Source organism: Dipteris shenzhenensis, chromosome 31, assembly GCF_047967505.1.
Source record: "Dipteris shenzhenensis isolate YYH24624 ecotype China chromosome 31, Dip_SZ_1.0, whole genome shotgun sequence".
NCBI classification, from domain to species: domain Eukaryota; kingdom Viridiplantae; phylum Streptophyta; class Polypodiopsida; order Gleicheniales; family Dipteridaceae; genus Dipteris; species Dipteris shenzhenensis.
The window spans coordinates 19,769,256-19,794,403 of record NC_141626.1 but is presented as its reverse complement, the minus strand read 5'-3'; the positions used below and the strand labels follow the sequence as shown (position 1 = coordinate 19,794,403).

General features: G+C 44.4%; 1 protein-coding gene across 4 annotated transcripts in view; it reads right to left on the bottom strand.

Annotated features, from left to right (window-relative positions):
- The window catches only part of PDK (pyruvate dehydrogenase kinase), a 28,172-nt gene extending 5,775 nt beyond the window's left edge, over positions 1–22,397 (bottom strand). For 3 of the 4 annotated variants that reach the window (XR_015540448.1, XM_087369727.1, XM_087369725.1), the window contains exons 1-6: positions 22,236–22,397; positions 21,361–22,185; positions 2,240–2,498; positions 1,684–1,864; positions 1,323–1,470; positions 564–774 (exon numbers count right to left, since the gene is read on the bottom strand). Coding sequence is in view for 3 of the 4 variants with exons in the window: in XM_087369727.1 (XP_087225853.1) it covers positions 564–774; positions 1,323–1,470; positions 1,684–1,864; positions 2,240–2,498; positions 21,361–21,609 (1,048 nt within the window). In the remaining variant the exon portion in view is untranslated. Of the gene's footprint in view, positions 1–563; positions 775–1,322; positions 1,471–1,683; positions 1,865–2,239; positions 2,499–21,360 lie in introns of all 4 variants that reach the window. The other variant, XM_087369726.1, reaches the window with a different exon arrangement.
- Between the last annotated feature and the right edge of the window lie 2,751 nt (positions 22,398–25,148).

Here is a 25,148-nt window from a genome sequence, read left to right as displayed (position 1 = left end):
AAATACCCTACTGCCACTTGTGATAAAACTTGCCATGATTACTATTATCTCCTACTAATCCCATATGCAAAAAATGTTCTAGTCTAGGCATGGAACCCTCATAGCTGACGTGACTGAGGGCCTTGTGCCAAATGGTACTGAGTTCCAACAACTGTAATGTGGAAAGAAACCCTAGCATTGCTAGTGATATGTGTGCTGCAATGAAATTGTTCCGAGGACTTGTTTCCTAGTCTCCATAGCCTAGGTAATTTACGAGTCCATAGCCCCTGAATTAGACAATGGTATCATGGCCATCCAGGATATAGTAGAATCTGTTTCTTCTATGTGAGGCCTTCATCAAAACATAGGCCAGCAGTGCATATAGACTGTACAAGGTTGACGCACAGTGCAATCTAATGTTGACAGTGCTTGCTTACCCAGGGTAGTAGAGTTGAAGCAATCAGAGTTCTGTGGCTCAAATTTTGACTGTGTACAAGCAAAATAGTAAATAGCCTTACTAAGCAAACAACAAACAATAACTTTTGAAGGAGATTGAAGATGACTAAAAGTAAGATTGCAATTACCATAACCTTCCATTGAGATAACTTGCAAATCTCCTCCAAAATATCTTGCATAAAGACGACTGATTGGAAGCCCATAACCATATCCTGCCATTACTGGTGGCATTTCCTGAAGCTGCCTACCATCGGAAATAATACTTTTTGCAGTGCTATATAAATAGGTCCAAATTTTTGAGATTCCGCTTCTAGGAATCCCCCCACCTTCATCAGAAATCTGCAATTTTTACATAAACATCAATACAAGTACTATAATTTTCTACTGCCATATGCATTCATTTTCAAATCACAACCGACAGGCACATCATTTTGCTGACCAGTCTCTGAAAATACTTTCACCAAGACAAAGTTGACAGCTTTGCCAATCATTTGATGCTTTGGGTACCCATTGTCCCTATCCACTGAAACTACGAGTCCCAAGCAGTGAAAAGTAAAACACACAGTAATACTGGCCCGCCTCATGTAGTGCATTGAATGAGACATTATCCACTCAGACAGCCCAAAGATCAAACAGCCTGCAAGCTAACCATCAGCCAAACTTGAACCCCATCTGACCTAACCACGTGCTGCAAATAAGAAGGCACAAATACCATTTTGCCTATACATTTGCTACATAGCTTGAAGCAGAAAACCTGAGATAATTGAAGTTTTGAAAAATCAACATCAATTTAACAAAAATATATTAATTTCAAACCTAAGCATCATGTCAAGATGTCTGAAAATTTTCTAGCTCTTCTGTTAAATAAGCTTCCAGCCCATGCATACCTTGATAGTCACATCCTCATCCCCATCAGCAACCACAACTCTAATAGGAGGGCACTCCTGATCTGCATCCATAAATCGCTCCTGAACAGCACGAAGCGAATTTTTCACCAACTCAAACATCATTTGATGCAAGTGTGTTGGGACATACCTGCATACACATGTCAGAAGAGCATAGTCCCAAATTCTTATTTCACATAATAAAATTCATCTGGAAGTAATCACAAAGACAAACCTAGACACATGATGTCAGAAGAGCATGCTCATAAGTCCCAAATTCTTATTTCACAGAACAAAATCCATCCGAAGGCAATCACCGAAAAAACCCAGACACATGATCTAAGGTATGCTGAATAAAACTTACGCAAATATAAAATTGGGATCACCATACACATGCACCTCTGGAGCACTGCCATATGTACGCATACAAGCTGATCGAGCATCATCAATGGCATTCTGAGCAACTTCTACTGGGGACACACGAGTGCATATAAGACCTATAAAACCTGGTGGTGGATCTGCTCGATGCATTGCCACATGCTGACCTGAAATCCTCACACACAAAGATCTCAAAATCTAAGTGCTCATTCTTTTCTTTAAACAATAGAGCTCCGATGGTGTAGTTCAAGCAAAGTTAGATAAACTGGAGCATGCCCTACATTTATAACATAACAAATGTCAACAATAACAATGAATTTGATTCTCCTCTTCTAGGCGAGGTAGGTCCTTGACCTTCGAAGGAAGGTAGGTGCTTGGACCATGTCCAGTTAAGGGAAGATAAGTATTTCCTTGCCCTTGCAAGTTTCTAATTGGGAAAATACCCATGCCTTTTGACTAGAGCAACCTATTAAACAACCAACCCAGCAGCCAGTTACAGTAATCAAGCAAGCTCAGGAAGTACTGGGAAATCTAGCACATACCTATCAACATCCGAATACCTATTCGAGACATGTAGAACCGATCGAGGAACTGATGGATCTCTGGAAGCTCATTTAGACCCACCTTGCGACCAAGGTCATCTTTCAGCTCCTGAATTCCCATAGCCATTGTGGGCATAACATCATTGTGCCGCATTTTGATCTGATTTATCAACTCTGTAAATTTTGACTCATCTTCACCATCAGCAATGTTTGGAAAAGTACGTAGATCCCGAAATGAATCAACATACCAGTCACGTACCTAGAGTATCACAGGCACCTTATTAATATTCAAGCAAAATTCGATGTTTAAATTTTCACACGTACAGATTTATGATTGGGGGAGCTCACCATGAACCTGTTTGTGAGGGAAAGAAGTATTACATGATGTAGGAATGTTTAATGCAATCAGTATGATATTCCCCTACATTTGACTTCAGACATTAACAAATTGATTAAAAAAAATCTTTCCAACTTGTCTAATTAGGCATGCAAGTGGATCACAGCTATTTGACCTATTAAACAATATATACCTTTGTAAGACTAGAATATATCCAATCGTACAAATTAACATTTTAGTTGTTCTAAAGACCAAAATGCCCTTACTCGCACGTGCTCAACATAGCATATACCTAGATGAATCCAGGAGCATTCCCAAACTCATCCTCTAAAAACAACATAGTGCAGTTTCAATCTCACGATAGTCACTCATAAGATTGAAAACCATAAACTCCATCACGCATAGCAGGGACTAGCTACTATGACATCCCCACTGACAACATCAGTGCCCAACAATGGGTGTAGACCGCAGTATAAAAGTATGCTCAACATGGCATGCATAGTTTTTTCCATAGGTTACCATATGGCAAACGCATATGGCTGAATCATACGTGGCCCGAATTTTACCCCCCCCCCAAAAAAAGGAAAATATACATTGTACACATTTAATTGACTAAGGAGTTACATAACTTTCATTTCAAACTTCAAACTTGTATTAATTCTAAAGTCATGAAAGAGTCTAGACTTGAAGTCTCTGATACATCTCTGATACATATTACATAGTGACAAATCAATCATCAAGTTGCACAATGCAATATAAGAAAGGCTGACATGTCAGCCTGCCACAGCCGGGAAATCAAGCTGAAATGCATCGTTACTAATGAGGTTCAAGCCTCAAACTGCATCCTTGTTCTCATCCTCATCCTCATCACTATCATCTGCATCTTCCTCGCCGAGGGACTCCAAAAGACTAGAGCTGCTTGAAGCTGCAGCAGCACCCATCCATCTTGTAACAAGAGGCTCTGTAATCTCTTGCAAAGCAAGCAACCTCTCATCAACCTTCTCTATGTTGATCATATCCAATGTTCCTTCTATCTTCTTAAATCTTCTTTCCTTGATTTTGGAGATGAGACGCACATTAGTATGGATGTATACTAATTTCTTTGTATTCTTTGGAAGCCGTACGGATAAGAGGGAATGTGCTTGAGCTCCTCTCACATGGAGCAGCACATGTGCCTCGTGAGAGCACTCGAGGAGCCAACTGTTGTAATGTTGGTGGTGAGCCCCAAATGTCTCTCACCATTTCACCCCTTGGTGCATCTTCTTTTCATTCTTTGCGATTGCACGAACAAAATGTGCCTGACATGGACTTGCAAATATCTAACTCATCACATAAGATGACCTGGCTTTCAACATCATATTTCATGTACTGCTCTATAACATCCATCCACCCATCATGCACCTCCTTGACTAGATTCCAAATAGGATGGAGAATAAAACCCGCTGCATGCACACTTGCATCACATTATCAGCCCCAACATCAAGAATGGCATCTTCAATATCCCAAAAATGTATTCCTCTAAAATATATTGCCCATTTGTCTCCACCGAATTCAAGAAGGCTGAGCAAAAAATGCATGAGACCATGATATTCATGATAGGCAAACGCCAAGTGTCAGACCAGCCATCACACACTATGTTGAAGCCATATTTTTCCACTTTTCCCTAAGCTGTAGTACCTCTTAATCCATGCATACCACCTTATTATTTAGCTCCTTCGTGCACAAAACTTTGTAAGATGGAGGCTTGAAGCTAGGCCCAACTTGACGAATTACACGAACCATTTCCAAAAAAAAGGGACTCCTCACCTTCCAATGAGGAATGTTCTCTACCAAAAAAAAGCGATGGAGAGTAATGTATGCATCCTTCAGCCTGTGATTGGCCAAAGCTCCCTATGACAACCTCTGTTTTGCATTTACACTCCTTTTCCAAAGGCTTCAATGTGTCCACAGATTGCCATTCAGCTCCACGCTTTCTTCCCATCTGCGTAGTTCTACGCACAATGACAAAAGTAGATGTCGCTCATTAAAAGAGAGAGGAATTCCAATTAGATTGCTCAACAACAAATTGCTCACCAGAGAGAGAGAGAGAGAGAGAGAGAGAGAGAGAGAGAGAGTCTAAGAACTCAAAAAGTGCAGACTCCAAAGTCTAGAGAGCGGGAAAGAGAAAGGGTGTCGAGTCACTAACTTCACCAGAGAAGGAGAGAGGGACACGGGAGAGATAGGAGGGGGGCCGTACTCCTTCAAGAGCTCTCAGGATGAGGGCTCTCTGCTCAAGAAGTCTTTTGCAAGCCCTGCTGAAAACATAGCCTTTTGACAACAATTGAAGACTCCAAGTTCCAAGTGTCAACGATGTACGGTGTTGTTAAGAACAACACCCTAGAAACACTGAATGTCACTCAGCCTGAAGCAGGTCGGGACTCCCAAATGCTGCGTGCTGCTCCGAAAAGCATATGAAATAATTTAAAAAAACGTTTTCTTAAGGTCTGGGGACCCCATTTTCCCCCCAAAATTTTGCCATGCTAAGGACTAATCTATGTGATGGTCTACTACCCTTTCTAGAGGTAAACCTTTCAGCTGTTGGAATGGAAATACATTATTAAATAGTCAACAACTTCTTTAATCGGTTTGTTAAAACACAATTCATTCCTATCAAGAGCAAACTAGGAAGAACATGGCTTCACGGGCTGGTGAGCATGCCATGCTTTCGAAATTCAAGCCCAAAGGGAAAGGGCAACATAAGCAGCATGCAAATCAACCTACACATCAGCATAAAGCTGATTTTGGACAACCTTCTCACAAGGCTAAGAGTGATGCGGAGAAGCCCAGGAAAAAGGGCATTTGTCATTATTGCAAGAAGCGGGGTCACTACATAGGAGAATGCAAGAAAAGAATTGCCAAGGAAAAGAAAATGGATTCAAGCATGGTTGTCTCACATTCAGCTCCTCATGCACATAATGGTGGTGATGCTTCAGAAGGCTAAGAGCCATGCAAAGAAGCCCAAGAAAAAGGGCATTTGTCATTATTGCAAGAAGGGGAGTTAGTACATAGGAGAATGCAAGAAAAAAATTGCCATGGAAAAGAAAATGGATTCAAGCATGGCTGTCTCACATTCAGCTCCTCATGCACATAATGGTGGTGATGCTTCAGCCAACTTAGTGGAAGAAGACTATGCCTTTTTGACTTGCATTTTTTATTTTCAGGTGGCTACTCCGGATACTACAGCCACATCTGAGGATGACTCTTATGCTTTTTGGACTTGCAATTATGACCCTTCTAAGGATGCATGCACTTTCAATGTCAATGAGACATTGAAAAATTGGTATTTTGATAGTGGTGCTACCAAACATATCACTTCCAAGAAGCGTTTGTTTGATTCTCTCCATCTATCACCCGCTAGAAAAAGAGTGTCTTGTGCAAATGATTCTTCTTATTCAGTTCGTGGTATTGGTGAGATTGTGCTTACAGCCTCAGATGGCACAAATTTTAGAATTCATGATGTGCTTTATGTGCCTGGAATCAAGAAAAATTTGCTTTCAGTGTCCCCTCTCAATAAAAGAGGATTTCAGAATGTCTTTGAGGATGACAAGTGTGCAGTTCGAGACAAACAAGATGATTATGCCTTCAGACTATCTGGCACACTGTTTCGTGGTCTTTTTCAGCTTGACGTGGTTGAGGGTGAGTCAGCTAGCTCTCCCTTTATGTACGTGCTAATCTATGAATGTCTTTGGCATTGGAGTCTATCTAACCCAAGGTGATCTGGGCCTACGGATAAGGTCATACTCGTCCATATAGGTTGCTTCAATTGGCATCAGAGCAAACTTTTGGATTATTGAGATGGATATATACCTAGATATATCCAGGAACATTCCCAAACTCATCCTCTAAAAACACAACATAGTGCAGTTTCAATCTCATGATAGTCACTCATAAGGTTGAAAACCATAAACTCCATCATGCATAGCAGGGACTAGCTACTATGACATCCCCACTGACGTCATCAACACCCAACAGTGGGGGTTAGACCATAGTATAAAAACATGCTCTCACACATACAAATCCACATATCCACACATACTTGAGCATCCATTTATAAAAAGTCTTCGTACTAAGTTTCTATCGGCACTCAGGAGGTGAAGGGCAGACTTAACCATGATGAAGGCTAGCACTAAGAGAGAAGGCTAATCGAAAGTAATCCAAAATCTCTTCATTCAAGCTACAACTGCTTGTGAAGTCTAAACGAATTCATTTTAGTCTCTCCCAAACGAGCATCTAAATCTAGCTGATAGAGCAACACACCAATTAAGATAGAAAGAATTATCGCAATACCAACAGGCTGCGAACATGGACGAAAACTTCACAAGGTGAAATTTGCATGTCCGCTAATACGGCACAAGCATATACCTAGATGAATCCAAGAACATTCCCAAACTCATCCTCTAAAAACACAACATAGTGCAATTTCAATCTCATGATAGTCACTCATAAGGTTAAAAACCATAAACTCCATCACGCATAGTAGGGACTAGCTACTATGACATCCCCATTGAGATGGATATACAATGTTTGGTTTTGACTTGTAAATTTGGTTCGAGTTTTTTGATAAGAAACTTCATCAAATTCTAAGCATTCACCACATGTACAACTTGATTGCTATTTCTTAGATACTTAGCTCCTATGAGACAAAAGTATTAGTGAGTTGATATTTAATTCCAACACAGAGTGGTCAAGCTAGAAATTGGATACCAAGGAGCTTCAAACATATATCCTTGAGACAGACAGGTATACACGATCATTCAAAGGATTGAAATCTTGGTTAAGTGTGTTTGGGAGAGTCCTATTAAAGAAAGTCTTCCACATGAATGACTAAATAAAGATAACACCCTATAGTGTGGTGGTATGGGACGCAAAGACTTTCTCTTTTTTTGGGCAAGTAATGATGGTTCATATTCATATCGAGCTTGATATATATATATAATGTGAAGCTCAAAAAGATGACAAACGAAAGCTATAAAGGCTACAACAGCTGACCATGATACATCAGAACAGTAACATACTACATCTAAGAGCTGGATGAACTCAGAAGTGAGTATAACAAGAGAAGAACTGCTACATGCCAACAGCTGAGAGAACATACAGCATAGCATTTGCACGGGTATGACCCTGTGCCCTCAACTGCACCTCCCATTCATTCAGATATAGTGAAATGGCCTGACTGACATATGCAGCCTCCGCAGAAAAATCTGTTGTCTCTCCATCATCTCACTGTAACTGGCCCGAAAGCTGCTGCAGGTTCCCCCCAATGAAATCTCAAATCATATTAAACCAAGAATAAATTTCAATTGTAGCATCAGTGGAAATATTATTAAACTGAAAACTGTAATGAGCAATCCACAAAGCCCACAAGACAGTAGCACAAAATGTAACCGACCTTTGATCAACAAAGGGCAGTGTAACTGTCTCTACTATCTCACAAATCTCAAATACAGCCAACTTGAAACATTTCCATTGTCCACAAACAAAACTCAGAGCATATAACTTCACTGCATAGCATCATTGAACCATTTAAAACAAGGGAGGCTAGAATGCCCCTACTCAAAAGCATGAAGAGTGACACCTGTTGGCCCCAACACTTGGTGCCCCTTGCGGTATTTATTTAATTACTGGTTAGCTCAAATACAAAGGGTCTCCCTTCAAGAGCTCACCCGCAGTGCACAATGCCAAGCCATGGCTGTGCTAGTGACCAACTCCCAGTGCTATTCTCTTCGTTCCTTTCAGTGGTCATGCATAACACAAGTAGAACAACCCGACAGCATGCCAAGCAATGCATTCACACATATCCAAGCCATTACTGAGCCCAAGGCTAGCCACTGCACCCCCAGGAAGAGAGTATCACAACCAGCGCCCCAATCCTCTCCCAGGCCAACGGCAAGGCATCCAACCTTGCAAAAACTCAGTCAGAATGACAATAGCATAGAGTACAAAGGGAAGATGAGAATCCAGCCAACAGAAAGAGCCTGTTCCAGCCCGGAATAGCTCCAGAAGTAGGTTGAATAGCTGACAACCAACTCTGGTAGGAGGGAGCTGCCTATGAGTGACTTCCAGCACCAAAAAAAATCAAGAAAGAGAGGGTTCAGCAAGCTGAGACAGATCTGCCATGATTGCGACCACCAAAATGGTGATTCCAGCCCACCAGCAACTCTGTTTTCAATGCGCCTTGCACCAGGCAGGAGCAAGAAGAGAGGCGTCCAAGAATATGGCTTTAGAATCAAGAAAGGAAGAAATTTGTCACGAAGAAAGTCAAGAAAAGCTCCAAAAGTGGCCCAGAATAGAGGCATCCAGGTCTAGCAAAGAGCATCAAGGGGAGGAGTACTGTCGCGAAGAAAGTTCGAAAATCGACTTCAGCCAGCAAGAGGGAGGCCGCCAAAACCGCCATTTTCAGAATAAGGCTGCTCTAGTAGGGGAGAAGACTCAAAACAGCAAGGAAGGCTCCAGGGGCTTCCAGGGGTGACACCTAGGTGCCACAAGGCAAGCAGAGAAGCCAAACACAGACACATGTACAAAATGAGGCGTGGGATTTTAATGCCCCTAGGGGGTCAGATGGCACACCATGACCCTAATGCTTGGGAACCAATGACCCTAGTTTGTAGGATCTCTAGGGGGTCAGTTTTTAAAGAATGACCCCACTGAACCAAACCAATGACCTTAGAAATTGAAACCACTCTAATAGCACTAGGAGTTGCACTTATTGCACATGAAATCATAGGTACCTTTTGGGCATTGACTAAGGCCCCTAGCATGGTACCCTAGGCTAAATTCAGTGACAGTTAGTTTAGACACTTCACCATTACCACCACGTCCCCGTGACACAAACCGATCCCCAGGCATACCCATGACATCACCCAGCAAACAAGTGTTTCAGCTGGCACTAGATTCTAGTGACATCCCTAGCCATTGTCCAAGCCTATTTTTTTTTTGGGACAAAAAAGAGACTTCTATTAAGTATTAAAGAAAACCGTTAGAGCAAGCTCCATACAAGAAGACGAGATACACCATGCAATGCATGAAAAGCTCAAGAGCCAAAAAGAAAGGATTGGGGCTGATAGTGCCATCTCAATCCGGTAGCAATCTCCGAGAAAAAGGGAGAATCCCTCCAAACTCGAAGAAATGCAGTCCTCCTAGAAGACGCTGCCTGTGAAGGGCCCTGCATGCTAGTCCATATGGCTATCAAAGTGTGAACCGTGTCACTCCAAATACCCGTGAACACCTGTGATGGGTGTATCTGGGTATCATCCAAGGCCTCTGTGCATCTGGCTCTCTAAATGTGCCAAGAGGAAATGCTAGCTAAAATCTCCCAAGAGATGTCCACTGAAACATATGAAGCTTTGAAAGGAATATGTGGTACATCCTAAAGAGAGCAGGGTTCTATCACATGTCGGCAGATCAAGAGTGCCCAAGAAGAAGGCTCACCCTTATAAAACACCTGGGGCTCAGTAAGGGATAACCATGCAACCGAGCCTCAAGTCATGAATAAAGGGAAAGTATGAAAAATGCTGAGTATCCGAACAACTCCTTTTCAAGTAATTCTCGCTTGATTGCAGTCCCAAAGGCAATGTCGCACTGACTCCTCTGCAGAATTGATGGAGAATTGAAGGGAAAGCATGAAGTCAACACAAAATGAGAATTCTTGCTTATTGGAATGAAGAAAGGTGAGGTCCATATGTAGGCACCTCTTACATGATCACTGACATCACTGATGACCTCTGACCAAGGCTCCACAATCATCTCCTCAATCGGTGGGAATCAATCCCTACATCAGTGGGATTCCCTTTGTCTTACATCATCACTTAGGTCACACATTAGACACATCCTAGCACTTGATGTGCCTTTACAACACACACAAACACACATGTGACTCCCCTAGATGCACACATGCACCATAGAGCAAGCCCTTGATCATACTTACCCCAACAAACTCCCCTCAAGGGATTGCCTCTTGCAGTGTCAAGGATTCATCTAGTCTCATAGTTTCTCATGCCATCTTATGGTGGTCAAGGATTAATCTATGGCTAGGATCTCATGCTAGCAAGGGTTCCCAAGGGTGTGAGTTTTTAGTCAAAACACATATCACATGCTCTACATCATATGGTGACAAGAGGTGATTTACATAACATATTCTTTTTGGAGTACTACTCTAGGCAGAGAACCTCAAAATTTTGACCAAGTGATGATAAACAAAAAAGACAAAGTGCCTAAAAAGCATAGTCTTCATCATGTGGAGACTCATCAAATGAAAGTAGATTGGCAGTTTCTGACTTTGTAGCTTCTTCCTTTTTGGCTCTACAATACTTTCCATGGTGATTGTTTTTGCCACAATGTTTGCATGGATTGATCTTGAAGCAATCTTTTGAGAGGTGATTAGTCTTCTGACAATGTTTGCAAGGTGAAAACTTGCCCTTTTGAATTTTTATGGCATAGGTTGTGTCACTGCCTCTCTGGTATGCTGTGTCATTGCCTCTCCGGAGTTCCATGTGCCTTTCTTATTCTTGAAGAGCAGAAATAAGACCTTCAAGATTAAGATTAGGATTAGGAAGATTTTTCAAAGTGGTAACAACATGATCATAATCTTCAGGCATACTTTTGAGCAACACTGCCATTGCATCATCTGTAGTGATTGGATAGTGATTGGAGAGTTGATAGAAGCAAGTTGAGTCATGAGACTCCGCATATGATTGACATGAGCAGCCAAAGGAGTGCCACTAACCATCTTCAATTCAAAGAAAGCAATCTTAAGTGACAATTTTGAGATGTGAGAGCTAGCACAAAAAATAATGTCAAGCTTCTGCCAAGCTTCTGAAGGAGACTCTAAATCAGAGATGTGATGAATATAGTCATCTCCTAAGGCAAGAGCAATGATGCCATAGGCTTTCTCCTCTCTAGCAGGATCTCTTGCCGGGCGTGTCGGAGCTGAGGATTCTTTAACATTAGAGGCTGTTGAAGAAGAAGTTGAAGCCGGTTTGACAAGCCCCCAAAGGTTTTCCCTCATCAATGCAAACTTAACCTTCATCTGCCATGTGTGAAAGCCTTTACCATTGAACTTATCCATATTCAAGATGGTAGCCATGAGAGGGTCTAACCCAGAATGAGCGTCTACTCTGTTACAAGGCTAGAAAAATTTGAAGAGCTTCAAAATACAAGCATTTAGAGTAGCAAAGGCTTGTAACCAAATTCCATACTACAAATCAATGATGCTTTCACTTGCATGCTTCATAGAGGTGACTAAATGAAAGTATTTCAAGAAAATCCAGGTATAGCATCTTAAAGCAAAGCTGTAGCCACAGTTGTACTAATGCTATTCAACACTTTAAACATTAGAAATGCTAAAGTAGCATCTAATGTAGCATCAAACTCACAACCTTCTCAAAAACTGTCCAAAACAGAGGCCTGATCTTGGAGGGCTTGTATCTCCTTCTTCAGAGCAAAGAAAACCGGGCTTTCTGGCCCAAATGAAAGCTCACATATGGGCGAATTTCTGGTGCGGAGGTCAGACAAAATTTCGCGCGATGTTGCTGGCTGGAATGTCGTCAAAATCGACTGGTTTTTGGCTCTGTTCTCCTCGAATATACAGCCATTGTTGCTCAAATTTCAACACAAGATAGCCCAAGGTATGGAGAAGCTTCCCCTAAAAGGAATTAGAGAAAGGTGGAGCAGAAACAGAGAATACGTGAAAGGGAGTTTCGACGATCTTCGGGGAATGGCGACCAGCAGCGACGATCTTTCTTCAATTCCTTGCAGGTGAAAGTTCGCCCATACGAAGGGTATCTCTAGCTCTGAGGATTTGGAGAATGGCGGAAAAACGAGGGAGAACAAGCTCTAGCAAGTTTTGGGAAGAAATGGTGAAGATGAAGAAGAAGAAGAAGATGGAGAAGAAGAAGATGATGTGGCACATATGGGCTCAAGGAGGATCATAGTGCTCTGATACCATGATGGAGAACTGAAGGGAAAGCATGAAGTCAACACAAAATGAGAATTCTTGCTTATTGGAATGAAGAAAGGTGAGGTCCATATGTAGGCACCTCTTACATGATCACTGACATCACTGATGACCTCTGACCAAGGCTCCACAATCATCTCCTCAATCAGTGGGAATCAATCCCTACATCAGTGGGATTCCCTTTGTCTTACATCATCACTTAGGTCACACACTAGACACATCATAGCACTTGATGTGCCTTTACAACACACACAAACACACATGTGACTCCCCTAGATGCACACATGCACCATAGAGCAAGCCCTTGATCATACTTACCCCAACAAGAATGACAGCGAGAGCAAGTGGGATCAGCCCCAAATCATGATCTCCACAGGTTCATTGCAATCCCTCCATGAATAGAAAGCCAAAAGAAAAGAGTGATCTTTCTATTTCTGAGGGATTTCCAGAGCCTCCTCCAAAAATTCCTATGCAAATCTGCGGTGATGAAGAAGCTATCCCAATGGGGGGCTCTGGAGGGAATCCAACCTCTACTGCTCAGCTGAAATATCCTAGCATTACTAACCGTGAAACAAAAGAAGGAAATCCCCCTCTCTTAGTGCCCACGATCTATCCACTCCAACTCTCCTGGGTCCCACTATAAGCACCTGATAGGTGTACCTCCATATAACCACAACCTCCAGGATCCCAGGGCCAAGAGCAGAGGGTCGAGGCCTAAGTACCACTGCAAGCCCGCTCCATGGTCTACAAAACCAACAATCCTAACAGGCTGAAAGCCAACTTCTAGAAGAATATCATCCATGCATCTAGAGAGTATACCTCCATATCCAACGTCAAAGACCAGAGCATCTTTCCCGAGACCTCGAAGAGCGATCACCTGTAGAGGAACTGCTGTCCTCGAAAAAGCTCCCATCCAAGTGGTGGAAGTAATAGGCATCTCAACTGTCCATTCCACCGGGATGGCTGCATCTATCTACTGAATCCTGCGTGCTACCCCTCTGAGGTGACTCACGGACTGTAGCCTTTGATCCTCAAGTAGCCTGATAAAAGCCTTCCAAGTGCCTACTGTGTAGACAGGGCCTCTCTCCTACCCAAGCCACTGCATATAATGGAAAGTGCCCAGAGGTCTGCCATGCTCATCAAGTATACTATCGTTCCAAATGATCGGCTACCTATTAATCTCTTCAAGGTAGAGGGCGGAACCCTTCGAAGAGTGTTTCTGAAGCTCCCCCAAGCTTTGAGGATGGTAGTCATGAGAGGAGAGGCACGAGACCTGAGAGAGACGGAAGTAAAAATCCAACGAGGGCTGTCCACCCAATCATCTCCTAAGGTAGGTATGCAAGCCTAAATGCATCCATAAAAGAAATCCTTCCAAGGTTCCTACCCAGACATGAGTCCCCTCACCACCACCTTACAAAGCAATGCCTTGCACTGCAAGTCCGGGTCAATGATATTAATACCCCCTTCCCATGTAGAGAGAATAATGGTCTCCCAGGCCACCCTCGCTGCAACATCTACCATGCCATCAAGTCCACTCCATAAAAAATTCATGACTGGTCTAATGAGCTGAGTGATGCAATCCCTAGACCAGCATCAACAAGAACACACAAACCAGGTGGTGGCCAAGAGAACCTGGTTCACTACCACAACTGTAGAGGCAAGGTCGAGTTTGGCTGAGCTCCAAAAAAGAAGCTTTTTCCTTATACTTTCTAGTACTGGGGCAAACTGTTGTGCTGGAAAGATGCCCAATCCTACTTGGCATCCCAAATATCTGACAGGAACACCCCTCTAAATCCAAGAAAAGCCAATGTCAACTCTCTAGCCTGGAAGCACAAAGGTGCAGATAAGGTGCTGACAAAGCCATGATAGGGTTCCTCCCTAAGCTAATCAAGTGTCCTCATCACTGATCCAAAAGCCAAAGGATTTATGCCAATTAATGTGTGTCCTTGTAGCTGAGCAAAAAATATCCAAGGCTGTCCGGAAAGAATCAAGTGACTGTGAAGAGGCCTCAATAAAAATAGCAGTGTCATCAGCCAACTCATAGTCAAGAAGCTCCTACTCCTATCTCAAGGGCAATCTCAACCCATAAAGCTCAACCTGAGATCTAAGGAAGATACTCATAGCTTCTGTCACAAAGAGAAAGAGGAAGGGGGCTAAAGGACATCCTTGACGAACTGATCTGAAAATCTGAAATGACAAAGGAAGGGGGCTAAAGGACATCCCTGACGAACTGATCTGAAAATCTGAAACCTGTCACCCCTTACCTCCCCAATCAAAACCTGGCTGTGGGCTGATCTGTAAAGGGAGGCCACCCCTCTAATCCATGCATCTGAAAATCCAAACCGTAGAAGAGTACCCTCAAGAAAACCCCAATCTACTCTGTCATAAGCTTTCTCAAAGTCCAGGAGTAGAACTGCCAGCCTCTGCCCGCTCTGCAAAGCCCACTCTGTGGCTTCCCAAAAGGAAAATATATTATCAAATATGCTCCTACCATGCACAAAGCCTGTCTGAGTATCATGGATGAGGTTTGGAAGAAGGAGCTGCAACCGGATGCTAATCGCCTTGGCCAAGATTTTGTACAGAGTGCCCAAAAGAGTGATGGGTCTCCAATGGGATACAAAATTCATGTTGCCACCTTTCGGGATAAGGCGTATGAGTCCCTCGATCAGTGAGTCAAGCATCTCACCCGAGTCCCAAATGCCCTGTAGGGTTGAAGTAATATGATCACCTATCATATCCCAAAAGGCTGTTAAAAAAGGAGTAAGACCATCGAAACCAGGGCATTTGCCTTTATGAAGGACGGAGAGAGCACTCTTGAACTCTGTGTTGGTAAAGCGTGCATCAAGTGAGCATATCATCTCTGGTGTGACGAACACAGGTAGACTTTGCCAAATCTCATCTCTAGCCACATCTCTGGCTTGTGTGTCAGGATCTGCAGAAAGGAGGGAGGCATAGAAAGCCGTCGCTAAGTGCATGACGGTATCCGGATGAGACTGCAAAACACCGTCAGAGTCAATAACTGCCCGACACTCTCTCTACTATGTCTGGGACCAAGTGTAGAGAAAAAGTGTTTATTGACTCTCCCTCCCATCTGTATCCAAAAGGACTCCCGTGCATGGAAGGCATACTTTGCTCTCTGATCAAGCAATGTTTGTAAGTGAGCCCTTGCCGTAGCAAGGCGCTCCTGTACCCAAGCATCTGATTGTCGTTCTGCTCCTCCCTCTGCAAGGCTACCAACTGCCGGTGGATACCAATCTCCCGCCTAAGTACCTCACCTCACCGAGCACTAGCAACGGAGTGATAAAAGTCGTTGATATTGACAAGTGCTGTGGCCACATGTGAAGGACCGACCACCCCCCCTGCATGTGAGAAACCCATATCTCCAAGACTGCCTTTGTGAGGATCTCATCTGTGTATAAGGCATCGGGGATCCTGATACTGTGAGACCGTCCTCTCAAATGGGACTCTGAGATGGACAAAACTACCAGAAAATGGTCGGAAGTGGAAACACCAGGTGCAATGCAAACTGTCCCCCCTCTATCAAGAGCCCAGTCATCCACATAGAATCTGTCAATCCGGGCATGGATAGGCATCTGCACCCTATGGTTCGACCATGAAAACAAAAGTGACTGAGACTGAACATGACATGCATCATTTGACCAAACATCTCTACCACTGAATCTGAACAAGAAGGCATCCCAAGCTGCTCTCTCTCGGAAATGAATACCACCTTCTCTGCCCCCTTGCTTATCAGAAGGTGCCTCAACTATGTTGAAGTCACCTCCAATAATTCAAGAATCTACAATGTTAGCCCACGAGAGCAACTCTTTTCAAAACAGAACACGGCCCCCTCTGTTGTTCGGAGCGTAGAGGTTGAGGAAACCAACCTTACATCCATCAATCACAAGTAAAACCCATTGGGCCCTGGAGGGGGTTATGGTACCGTGTCCAATGATCAGAGGGAGAATAGAATCGAAAATTGATATGCATGTACCTCCTCTCGTTCCCAAGGCAAGAAGCCAAAAAGTTCGGCCTAAAAGCAGCTTACCTGACTTGGAGCAATCTCTGACATCCAATTTGTGTTCCTGAAGAAAAAGCATGTCTAGGGAACCACCTGAAACACCTGGATGGAGCTGATTCCTGATCAGCTATCTGCGACGGCAATGAGGGATGCCGCCCAATCCCTATATATTCCAACTGGCTATCCTCATCAGTGGGAGAAAGCGGGTTGAAATACCTTACCCGACCTGGTGGCAGAAAAAGAGCCCTCCACCGGAGCTAATCTCTTGCCATATACACGAGGTCCAAGGGGAGGAAAGTCCACAGGTGAGAGAGAGAAAGATCTCTCAAAGGGAATGCCGATAACTGGCTCTCCGAAAGTGGAAGGTATCATCATCTGGGAGGTCAGAGAGGTCCTCTAGAGCGAAAAAAGAGTTCCGCTAAGCCAGTCCTGGGGAGGGGGTACGAAGGATTCCTACTGAAGCAGGGAGAGAATGTAAGACCTTTTCTCTATCCACAAAAGGAGGCACCTGTACTAAGTCCTGATCAAGAAGTGTTGCAGATGAGGTGCCAACAACTTGGGCTGCTGAGGAAGGTACAACCTGATCCTGGGGTGGAGTCGCGAACAAGGCTCCTGAACACTAGTCTCCTCCCGAGGCTCCAAGGGGATAGCCTCCGAAGCGGTGGATGTGTGATCTGAAGTAGAGGACCTATCTGAGGCTCCAAGGGGATAGCCTCCGAAGCGGTGGATGTGTGATTTGAAGTAGAGGACCTTACCGTGATTGGAACCCATTGTGGGCCAGAGGTGGTGCGGGGTGCAATAGGGACTCATGTAGCCCTAGGAGGGGGGGCGCCCGTGCCTGAGGCGGTGCCTGTGGAGCGGTAGGTCTTGCTTCTGCTCTCTGTCGTAAGCTAGTACGAGCTGGTTGCTTTCTGGGCCTCTTTTTCTTCTTTGGGAAATCTCTAGCAAAGTGCCCTGAGGATCTGCAAATCCTGCTGGTCCTGCCGACCTGCAACCTCAAATCTCTAGCGGAAGAAGGACCCATTGGGTTGCTGTAGCATGATGTGGTCATTTGAAATATTAGGGTCCTGGACAATGACCCTAACCTTGGGTATCCTATCCATCCTGACCGCCTCAGCAGCCGAAGAGGATTCGCCAGGAAGAGAGGGAATCTCTGCTACCACACTAAACCTCTCGCCAATAACTGAAAGAAGCTGGTGATAAACTAAGGGAAGACCACGGAACCTTATGAAAACAGAAACTCCCTGCTTGTCCTCTTCAACTGGGTCAAAGCCCAATTGAAAGGAAAACAAAAAAATCCTCCTGTAGCCTAGAAATAGAAACCCCGCCTGTAGCAGGTCTCTCATGACATCTAGGGAATCTAGGCACACCTGAAAGAAACCTCGTCCCAACAAATGAACATCCTTAAGGTGGGGGGCGAGCTCTTGGGGAAGTGCCGCAAGCATCCAATCTCTAGCTTGTGACCAGGAGGAGAGCCATGGATGGGTGCGAAGAGAGTCGTGGAGCACTCATGCTTCAAATCCTTTTGCAACTGCTGTAGCTCGTCTTTTGAGAAAGTGACGGTTCTCGTGACCGGTGTGGGTGGTAACGGATTGATTGAGTGGAAACCCATTCGTCAATTGAGGTGGAAAAGGCCGATTCAAACAAATGCAAGGAAGAACTCCGTCTGCTTTCCTGAAGCCCAAGAGACTCCTAAAGGAGCATAGGGTATTCCAGATGAGGGGAAAGGGTGAAAGGAAGGAGGGAGAGAGAGGATGAGCAGAGGAGGGGTCAGCAAAGGGAAGGGAGGGCAGCAAGAGGAGAGGAGGGAGAGGAGAGGAGGGGGGGATAGAGGAGAGGAGGAGTGGAAGAGAGGGGGGAAAGCAAAGAAAGAGCGGAGGGGGCGGGGGGTGGGGGAAGTAGCAGGTAGGGGGGAGGGGAGGGAGGAGGCAGCGTGCGGGGGGAGGCTGCAGCAGTGCGGGGGAGGAGGTAGCGCGCAGAGGCTGCAGCAGCGCAAGGAGCAACAGCAGCAAGGGAGGGGAGTCGGGGGGGAGGCGGGAGGTAGGGGGGAGGGGAGGGAGGAGAAGCAAGGAGGGAAGGGAGGAGAAGCAGGGGGAGCAACAGGTAGGAGGGAGGGGAGGGAAGAGGCAGCGCGTGGGGAAGGAGGCAGCGCGCAGGGGGGGCTGCAACAGCGAGGGGGAGTCGGGGGGGGTGGGGGGAGCAGAAGGTAGGGGGGAGGGGAGGGAGGAGAAGCAAGAAGGAAAGGGAGGGGGCAGCAAAGAAAGGATAGAAAGGGGGGCAGCAGGAGCCTGTCCAAGCCTTTTTGGGATGGAGACAATGTTAAATATCAATGCTCCACTCTCATGTAACTACGCGGGAACCAGCTAACTCTATTTATAAGCCCCCCATATGAGAAGAAGGCATTTAAGTAGCTCGCTTATCCGGTAGGTCCTGGTTTGGACACCAGATGGGAGCCATGTGTGACTTGATGGCTGGAAGGAGTTGGCACACTGCCAACTAGACTACATGCAAGTGCGAGAAGGCATCCTATGACTAACCGCATTGAGGGTAGACGGAGCATTTCCCGAGGCAGCCCACTCTTGGGTTACGGGGCCCGTTTGGAGTCCCAGATGATTCCGGATGGCTGTGGGCAGAACGGAGATCGTAGGTTAGTTGCTCTATTTTGCGCACCGGTTCTATCGTGTGGTCGGTGGCCTATTTCGGGACCGACCCCCAGTCGACCGTTTTGAGCGGACTGAGTTGGTCACCCAATTGAGCCCAACCGACTACGACTGGTGGCTATATAAGAGCAAGCCCGTGAAGCCCATTTCATCACTGGCTATAGCAACCCTGATTCCTTAGCATCCAGCCTCCGTCTCCTACTGTTTCCAGCTCGCCATCGAAGCTTCTTTCACAAGAGCGCACGGTTGGGAGGCAGCGCCATCTATTGTATCAGTTCTACAGTAATCAAAATTTTGATTCTCCATACTATCCCTTTTCTCTCTTGCATACAAGATCCTATTATCTGTTGAGCACAGACATTGTATTGTTTTCTTACAGACAAACCATAAAAACATGGAAAACATCCTCCCTTACACCCAAACATCCCTTATAGCATCCATCTAACTATTAGATTCAGTGTGTCCTCATGTTCATCCAGATTACTTGACGTAAAATCATCCACATCAGCGCAATTTCTTCTCTGGGGTATTCCGGATCGTTTTGGATCTGTGCTTCTTTTCCTCCATCTGTTGTTCAGGAAATTGATCAAATGATTACAAAACTTAATAAGGGAAGGTATAGGATGCAGTGAGGACTGGCCTCTCCACATGACCTCCTTAAGATAATTGATCTGATAAGCCCCCTTCCAAAAAACTGAGAATGTTGCAAGTCACCAAGTAATACTCTGCTCATCACCAAAGCCTGATCACGATTAGTAAGACCAAATTCTCTTCTAATCTCTCTCCAAATCAACTCAGTTTTGTGCCAGGCATCACCCAAAGACCATATGCCTTCCTTGCTAAAGCTCCATGCTTGAGTCAGGTCCTCATCCCTCATAAGATTCTTTGAAAAAAGTGTTGTAAACCAGACCAAACCCCTTGCCATTCGAGCACCTCCTCCCACCTCTTCCTCACCTTCACAATGACTATGGTGTTTAACAGATTCTTATGCTGTCGACAAAGATTTCCAAACTTCACTGCCTTTGGAGCTGGTGCTTCGAGGCAGAAGGGTGTAGCCTGAGCCAGCTGTGAATAGTTCTTCCATCTTCTACATCTGGCATGCATCAAGTTTCTGGTCAAGAGCTGAGAGCTTAGTTCATTGGGCTTTTCAAGCATAGTGACGATCAACTTTTCTGCTAGTCTCTGGACAGTTCCTAAAGTATTCTTTAGTTGGCCTGTCTAATTTACCCGACCACCAATCTCGAAACTCTTTCAGAGCCTTGGTCCACCCTGTCATCCTCTATGGCTGGCTGAAATACATCCATAACAACAAAGGACCTTGATCCAACTAGGCTCCCCTGCAAAGTCACAACAACTACAGCTGAAAGGGCATGGTACAAAGAGACATACAATTGTTGGAGAGATGGAATTTGACGGGAAAGACTTTGACCGAGGATTACAACAGCTTAACACTCTTGCCAACACGTTAAGACAACTCGAATCCTTCAATCAAAGAGACACAAACCCGAGGCTAACTTATGCAGAACGAAGACACCTGCTGATGAACACTTCCATGTTAACAAGATAGATTCTAAGCAAAATAAAAGTTGAATCACATAAACTTGAAAGAGAATTTGAAAACAAAAACAGAATCTGCAATGCACGTGATACTACTGGGGTGGCACACAAGATCTTAGCTGTGAGAAAAAAACATCTGAGTAGGGTTTGCAACTTTCTACGAGCCAATTTCCACAGCTTTCTAGAGCAAGCAGCAAAAGTTTTGAAGCTTTTGGAGACCTAACCAACTTTATTTTGGCCATGACAGAAAGGGAAGGAAACTTAAACAGGTAAGAGAGCCCAAGTCAAGAGCTACGTTTGATTTTGTAATTTAAATTTGGCTGGCTCATGGATCCTGTTGGATTCTCATGAACATCGATATCGAATTCTCTCTCTCTCTCTAGCACACAAACACACACACAGCTTTTCAATCACTTCATTTCTCTCTTCCTCTTTCTCGTATCCACATGTACACAAGCAAAGAAACACAGAAGACTACAGATCTCAGCTTTCAAGTAAGGCAAACACAATACACTCAGTCATACGATGAATCAAATCACCGAAAATTCGACTTGCCTTAAGAACAGGGGCTTTGATCGAAAGTCCGTAGGGTAGATTTTCTAGCTCTATCACTCTATGAGCAAGCCGAACGGGCAATTCTTTGTGAAGAAACTGCGCTGAGACCAACAAATTATTCCTTGTAGGAAAAGCACCGAAGTCCATCATGTATTTTAGGCTCACCCCCGTCTGCTTTTTTAAACTGCACCTGTGGATATCTTCTGCTAAATGTCTTGATATCGAATCGACAAGCCTCCGAACAGCCATGAAAAATATCGGCAAACAGCATTCGGGCTCAAAAAAATAAACCAGCTCCCGTAATAGCAATTGGAAGGGCTAGAGCCTCGCTTGATTTTGTATCTAGTTCTTATGACTGACAGAAACCAGAGATTGATCCTCTGACTATTGATAGCTATCGATGAAAAGCCCAAAGTTTATTCCCAGGCTTAGCATCATCATAAACAGACGCCGCGCAGTCACAAAGCTTCAATTTGATCTTTGATGCCGGACTGCCCTGTTCTACGAAGCCACATACGTACAATCATCTGTAAAGACTCTTCCCATTCCGCAATTTGAAATTTCAATAACAATGAAGACCGATTACTCAAGCTAAGCGCTAAAATGTTCAGAGCTTGGTAGCCACAAATAACAAATGGGTTCTCGAATATCTCTCTCTCACTGCAAATTGCACGGAGGATCTCTCTCTCTTTCTCCCCCTCACACACACACCGTCTCCCACACGATTTTATACTCTCGCTTTCTGAAATCTTCGGCGTCGCAGTTTAGAATGACTGTACAGTGTAGCTCGCCACTCTCTCTCTCTCTCTCTCTCTCTCTCTCTCTCTGTCTCTGTGGGTCGCTCTCTCTCTGTCCTTCAGCCACACAAACAGCACGCCAATGGGTACACAACACAAACAGCACGCCAATGGGTGCACAGTGTAGCGCGCGCGCGCTCGCGCTGTCTCTATCTCTCTGTCTCTCTCCTTCGCGAGCGTCTCTTTGTCTATCATTCACACTCAGAGGAGGCGAAGAGGATAAAGGGGACAAGTGCGAGCCCAGGTGCGTGATGAGATTCCTCTACGCAAAGTGTTGTACGTGTAGACAGCAGAGTCTTGAGGTAGCCAGTCCTCTTCACCCTCTCATATTTTGCTTACTCAGCAGCCCCTTAAGCTTCTACCTCAGTTGGCTGCCGGCATTCGATTCCCTGTATGCTCCATATGAGAGTGTTGGCCCTGGAAAGGTTGGCCCCTTGTAGGTTTGTTAGTGCGTGGGTGGGTTTGACTCTTGGCTACCCCCAGTCAATTCCCTCTTTGCTCCAAGAAAGGTTGGCCCCTTGTAGGCTTGTTAGTGCGTGGGTCGGTTTGACTCTTGCAAGACTCACATTCAATTTCCCTCGGGAATGGAAACTTGCTACCTGTCATCACATGCACATTGGCATCGTGCCCCTCGTCGGCCATGTGGACAAACCAAACAAGAGGCACAGGGTGCCGGGTGCATTGCCCTCCACTCATCTCTCTCAAAAGAGGGAGACGTTGGCGAGAAGGGAGAGGAGAAGGAGACAAGGTGCAATGGAGAGAGGGCTGAAAGGAGGTTTTTAGTTTTAAAAAGGGATCCAAGGAAGCTTTGGGGGAGGAAACTCTCCTTTTTTGCTATTGAATTCAACGGACGACGGCTACTAAAAATAGCATGTTTCTTGTTGCTATAGCCTGCTGCCCCTAGCGGGGCAGTGCTAACAAAATGTGGGAGGGTCTCTCTCACCTTGGATCGCACCCTTGGAGGCATTGCTCAACGAGGTCTATCACTTGACTCCTCAAGTCATCAAAGCATCGCGCACACCCATATCAGCTTTTAACCTACTCAAGAGATGTGCACTGAAAGTTTGAGGCACATTTTAGCAACAAAAATAGTACCTACAACAAGGTGGTAAAAACATAGAGGCTAGGGGTCAAAAATTGGACGGCGTCAGATTTCAAGTGGAGGCATTTAAAAATGGAAGGGATCTAAGGTGATATCGGAGACAACTTAAAATGGATGGGAAAGAAGTGCATAGTTAATGAAGGGGAAAACATAACAAATTCCCGAATAATCCTCCTCCATACCTTTAACACATTTCAAACAAAAATTGTGTTGAATGCAACCTTGAACCCATAGACCCTAGCAAGAGGCCCTTTTAGCTCTTCTACACACATGAAGGTTGGATGCCTAGTCTTAATTTGGTACCACCACATGCGTGTAAGGAAAGGGGGTTATTACCACTATGGATTTTCAATCACATTCGTGTACATATATAACATACTAAAAAATTGGAATATATAATGAAGGGATCTATAACGTACTAAAAATTGGGTATATAAAATGGGGTTTTTCATTGAGGTCCAAGCATGCATATTACAAGGGTCCCTCTAGTACATGTGAATGCATTAGGTGGATGCCATTGAATTGCACTGAATGAGTAGCAATTCGTGAACAAAACAGAAGGTGAAGAGCAAGGCATGTTGAACCACGCCATTGACACGACAAATAACATAAGCTAAATACAAGTTCGAGCACACGCATACGGTTGCCTTTGGGAGTTCTCATAGACGCACGGGGGTTGCCTTTGGGGTCCCCCACCCTCCACAAACACAACACACTTTTGTTTGAAAGCGAATGATGGCCCACCACGTGGTAATAAGAGAGCTAGCCCACCTTATCCTCCAGCAAACATCCTACAAGGGGCCTCATCGCCCTATAGGTCGTGTTGTCACAATAGTGTGGTTGAATGTTGCAAGCATCTTTTTGTGCATGTGATAGTTCTCTCTCCTTCTTGCTTATAATGCCTTAGTCAACCAATCATTTCCTTTCAATTGTGTCTTTCTTTGTGTACATACATGTAGCCTTTTTACAATTTCAAATATTACAAACATAGAGCATGCAATGCTTATCCTCACAAACATTCTACAAGGTTGACACTATATTCTGTCAATACGATAATGACATACTTTTCAGAAAAAAAATCTACTATGCTATTATTTCTCTTCTCCCAAATGCTAGATAGTTAGATCCTAGTGTTAATAACAAAGTATGAGCAAGGCATTTACTAGTAATGACACATATTATCGTATGTAATAAGCATGCCTATAAATTAATATTACCAACGGTATTTTGTGTACTGCCAATGGTTAGTTTGACACAGTTTAGGCCTGCTCTTGCCTTGATATAATTCCATTGCTATAATTTCCACACATTCTTCCCTTGTCATAGTATCATAGACTTTGATAGCTTAATAATAGGATCAAGTTGAATCTCATTATAAGAGGCTCATTGCCCTAAGACTCTTCTAAACGTATTGAGGGTTCTCCTTCTTAGTTATGGAGGATTAGAGTCTTGATCTTGGAGTTGCCACAGATCTAATGATGATAGCCATTTCATTGATACATTGGCTATGTCAGCTCTTGTTTTCGCATAGGATTATTATTCCAAGGCTCAGAGATATTTGGTGGGGCCCCATTTATCATGTCACTGTTGTTGGAGGTGTTGTAAGATCTATTTCATTCATGAGGTAGGGTTGGATCTATTCTTGAAAATAGTAAAGCAAAAGTCTCTTTTGTAAATCTCCTTGGGTGGATTGTTGTTTGAGGTAATGTAAGCTCTACTTTGGTAATGAATCGAGGCTAAGTTGGTCCTTGTTGAAGGTGGTGGCCTTTGCCCCTCACGTATGCATGGGAGTGGTTCAATGACCTTGGTGGAAGACAAGTGTACAAAGGGGAGGTTGCTTGGTCCCATAAGCATTAATGCCCTATGGATACCCTTGAATTTGTAGAGCT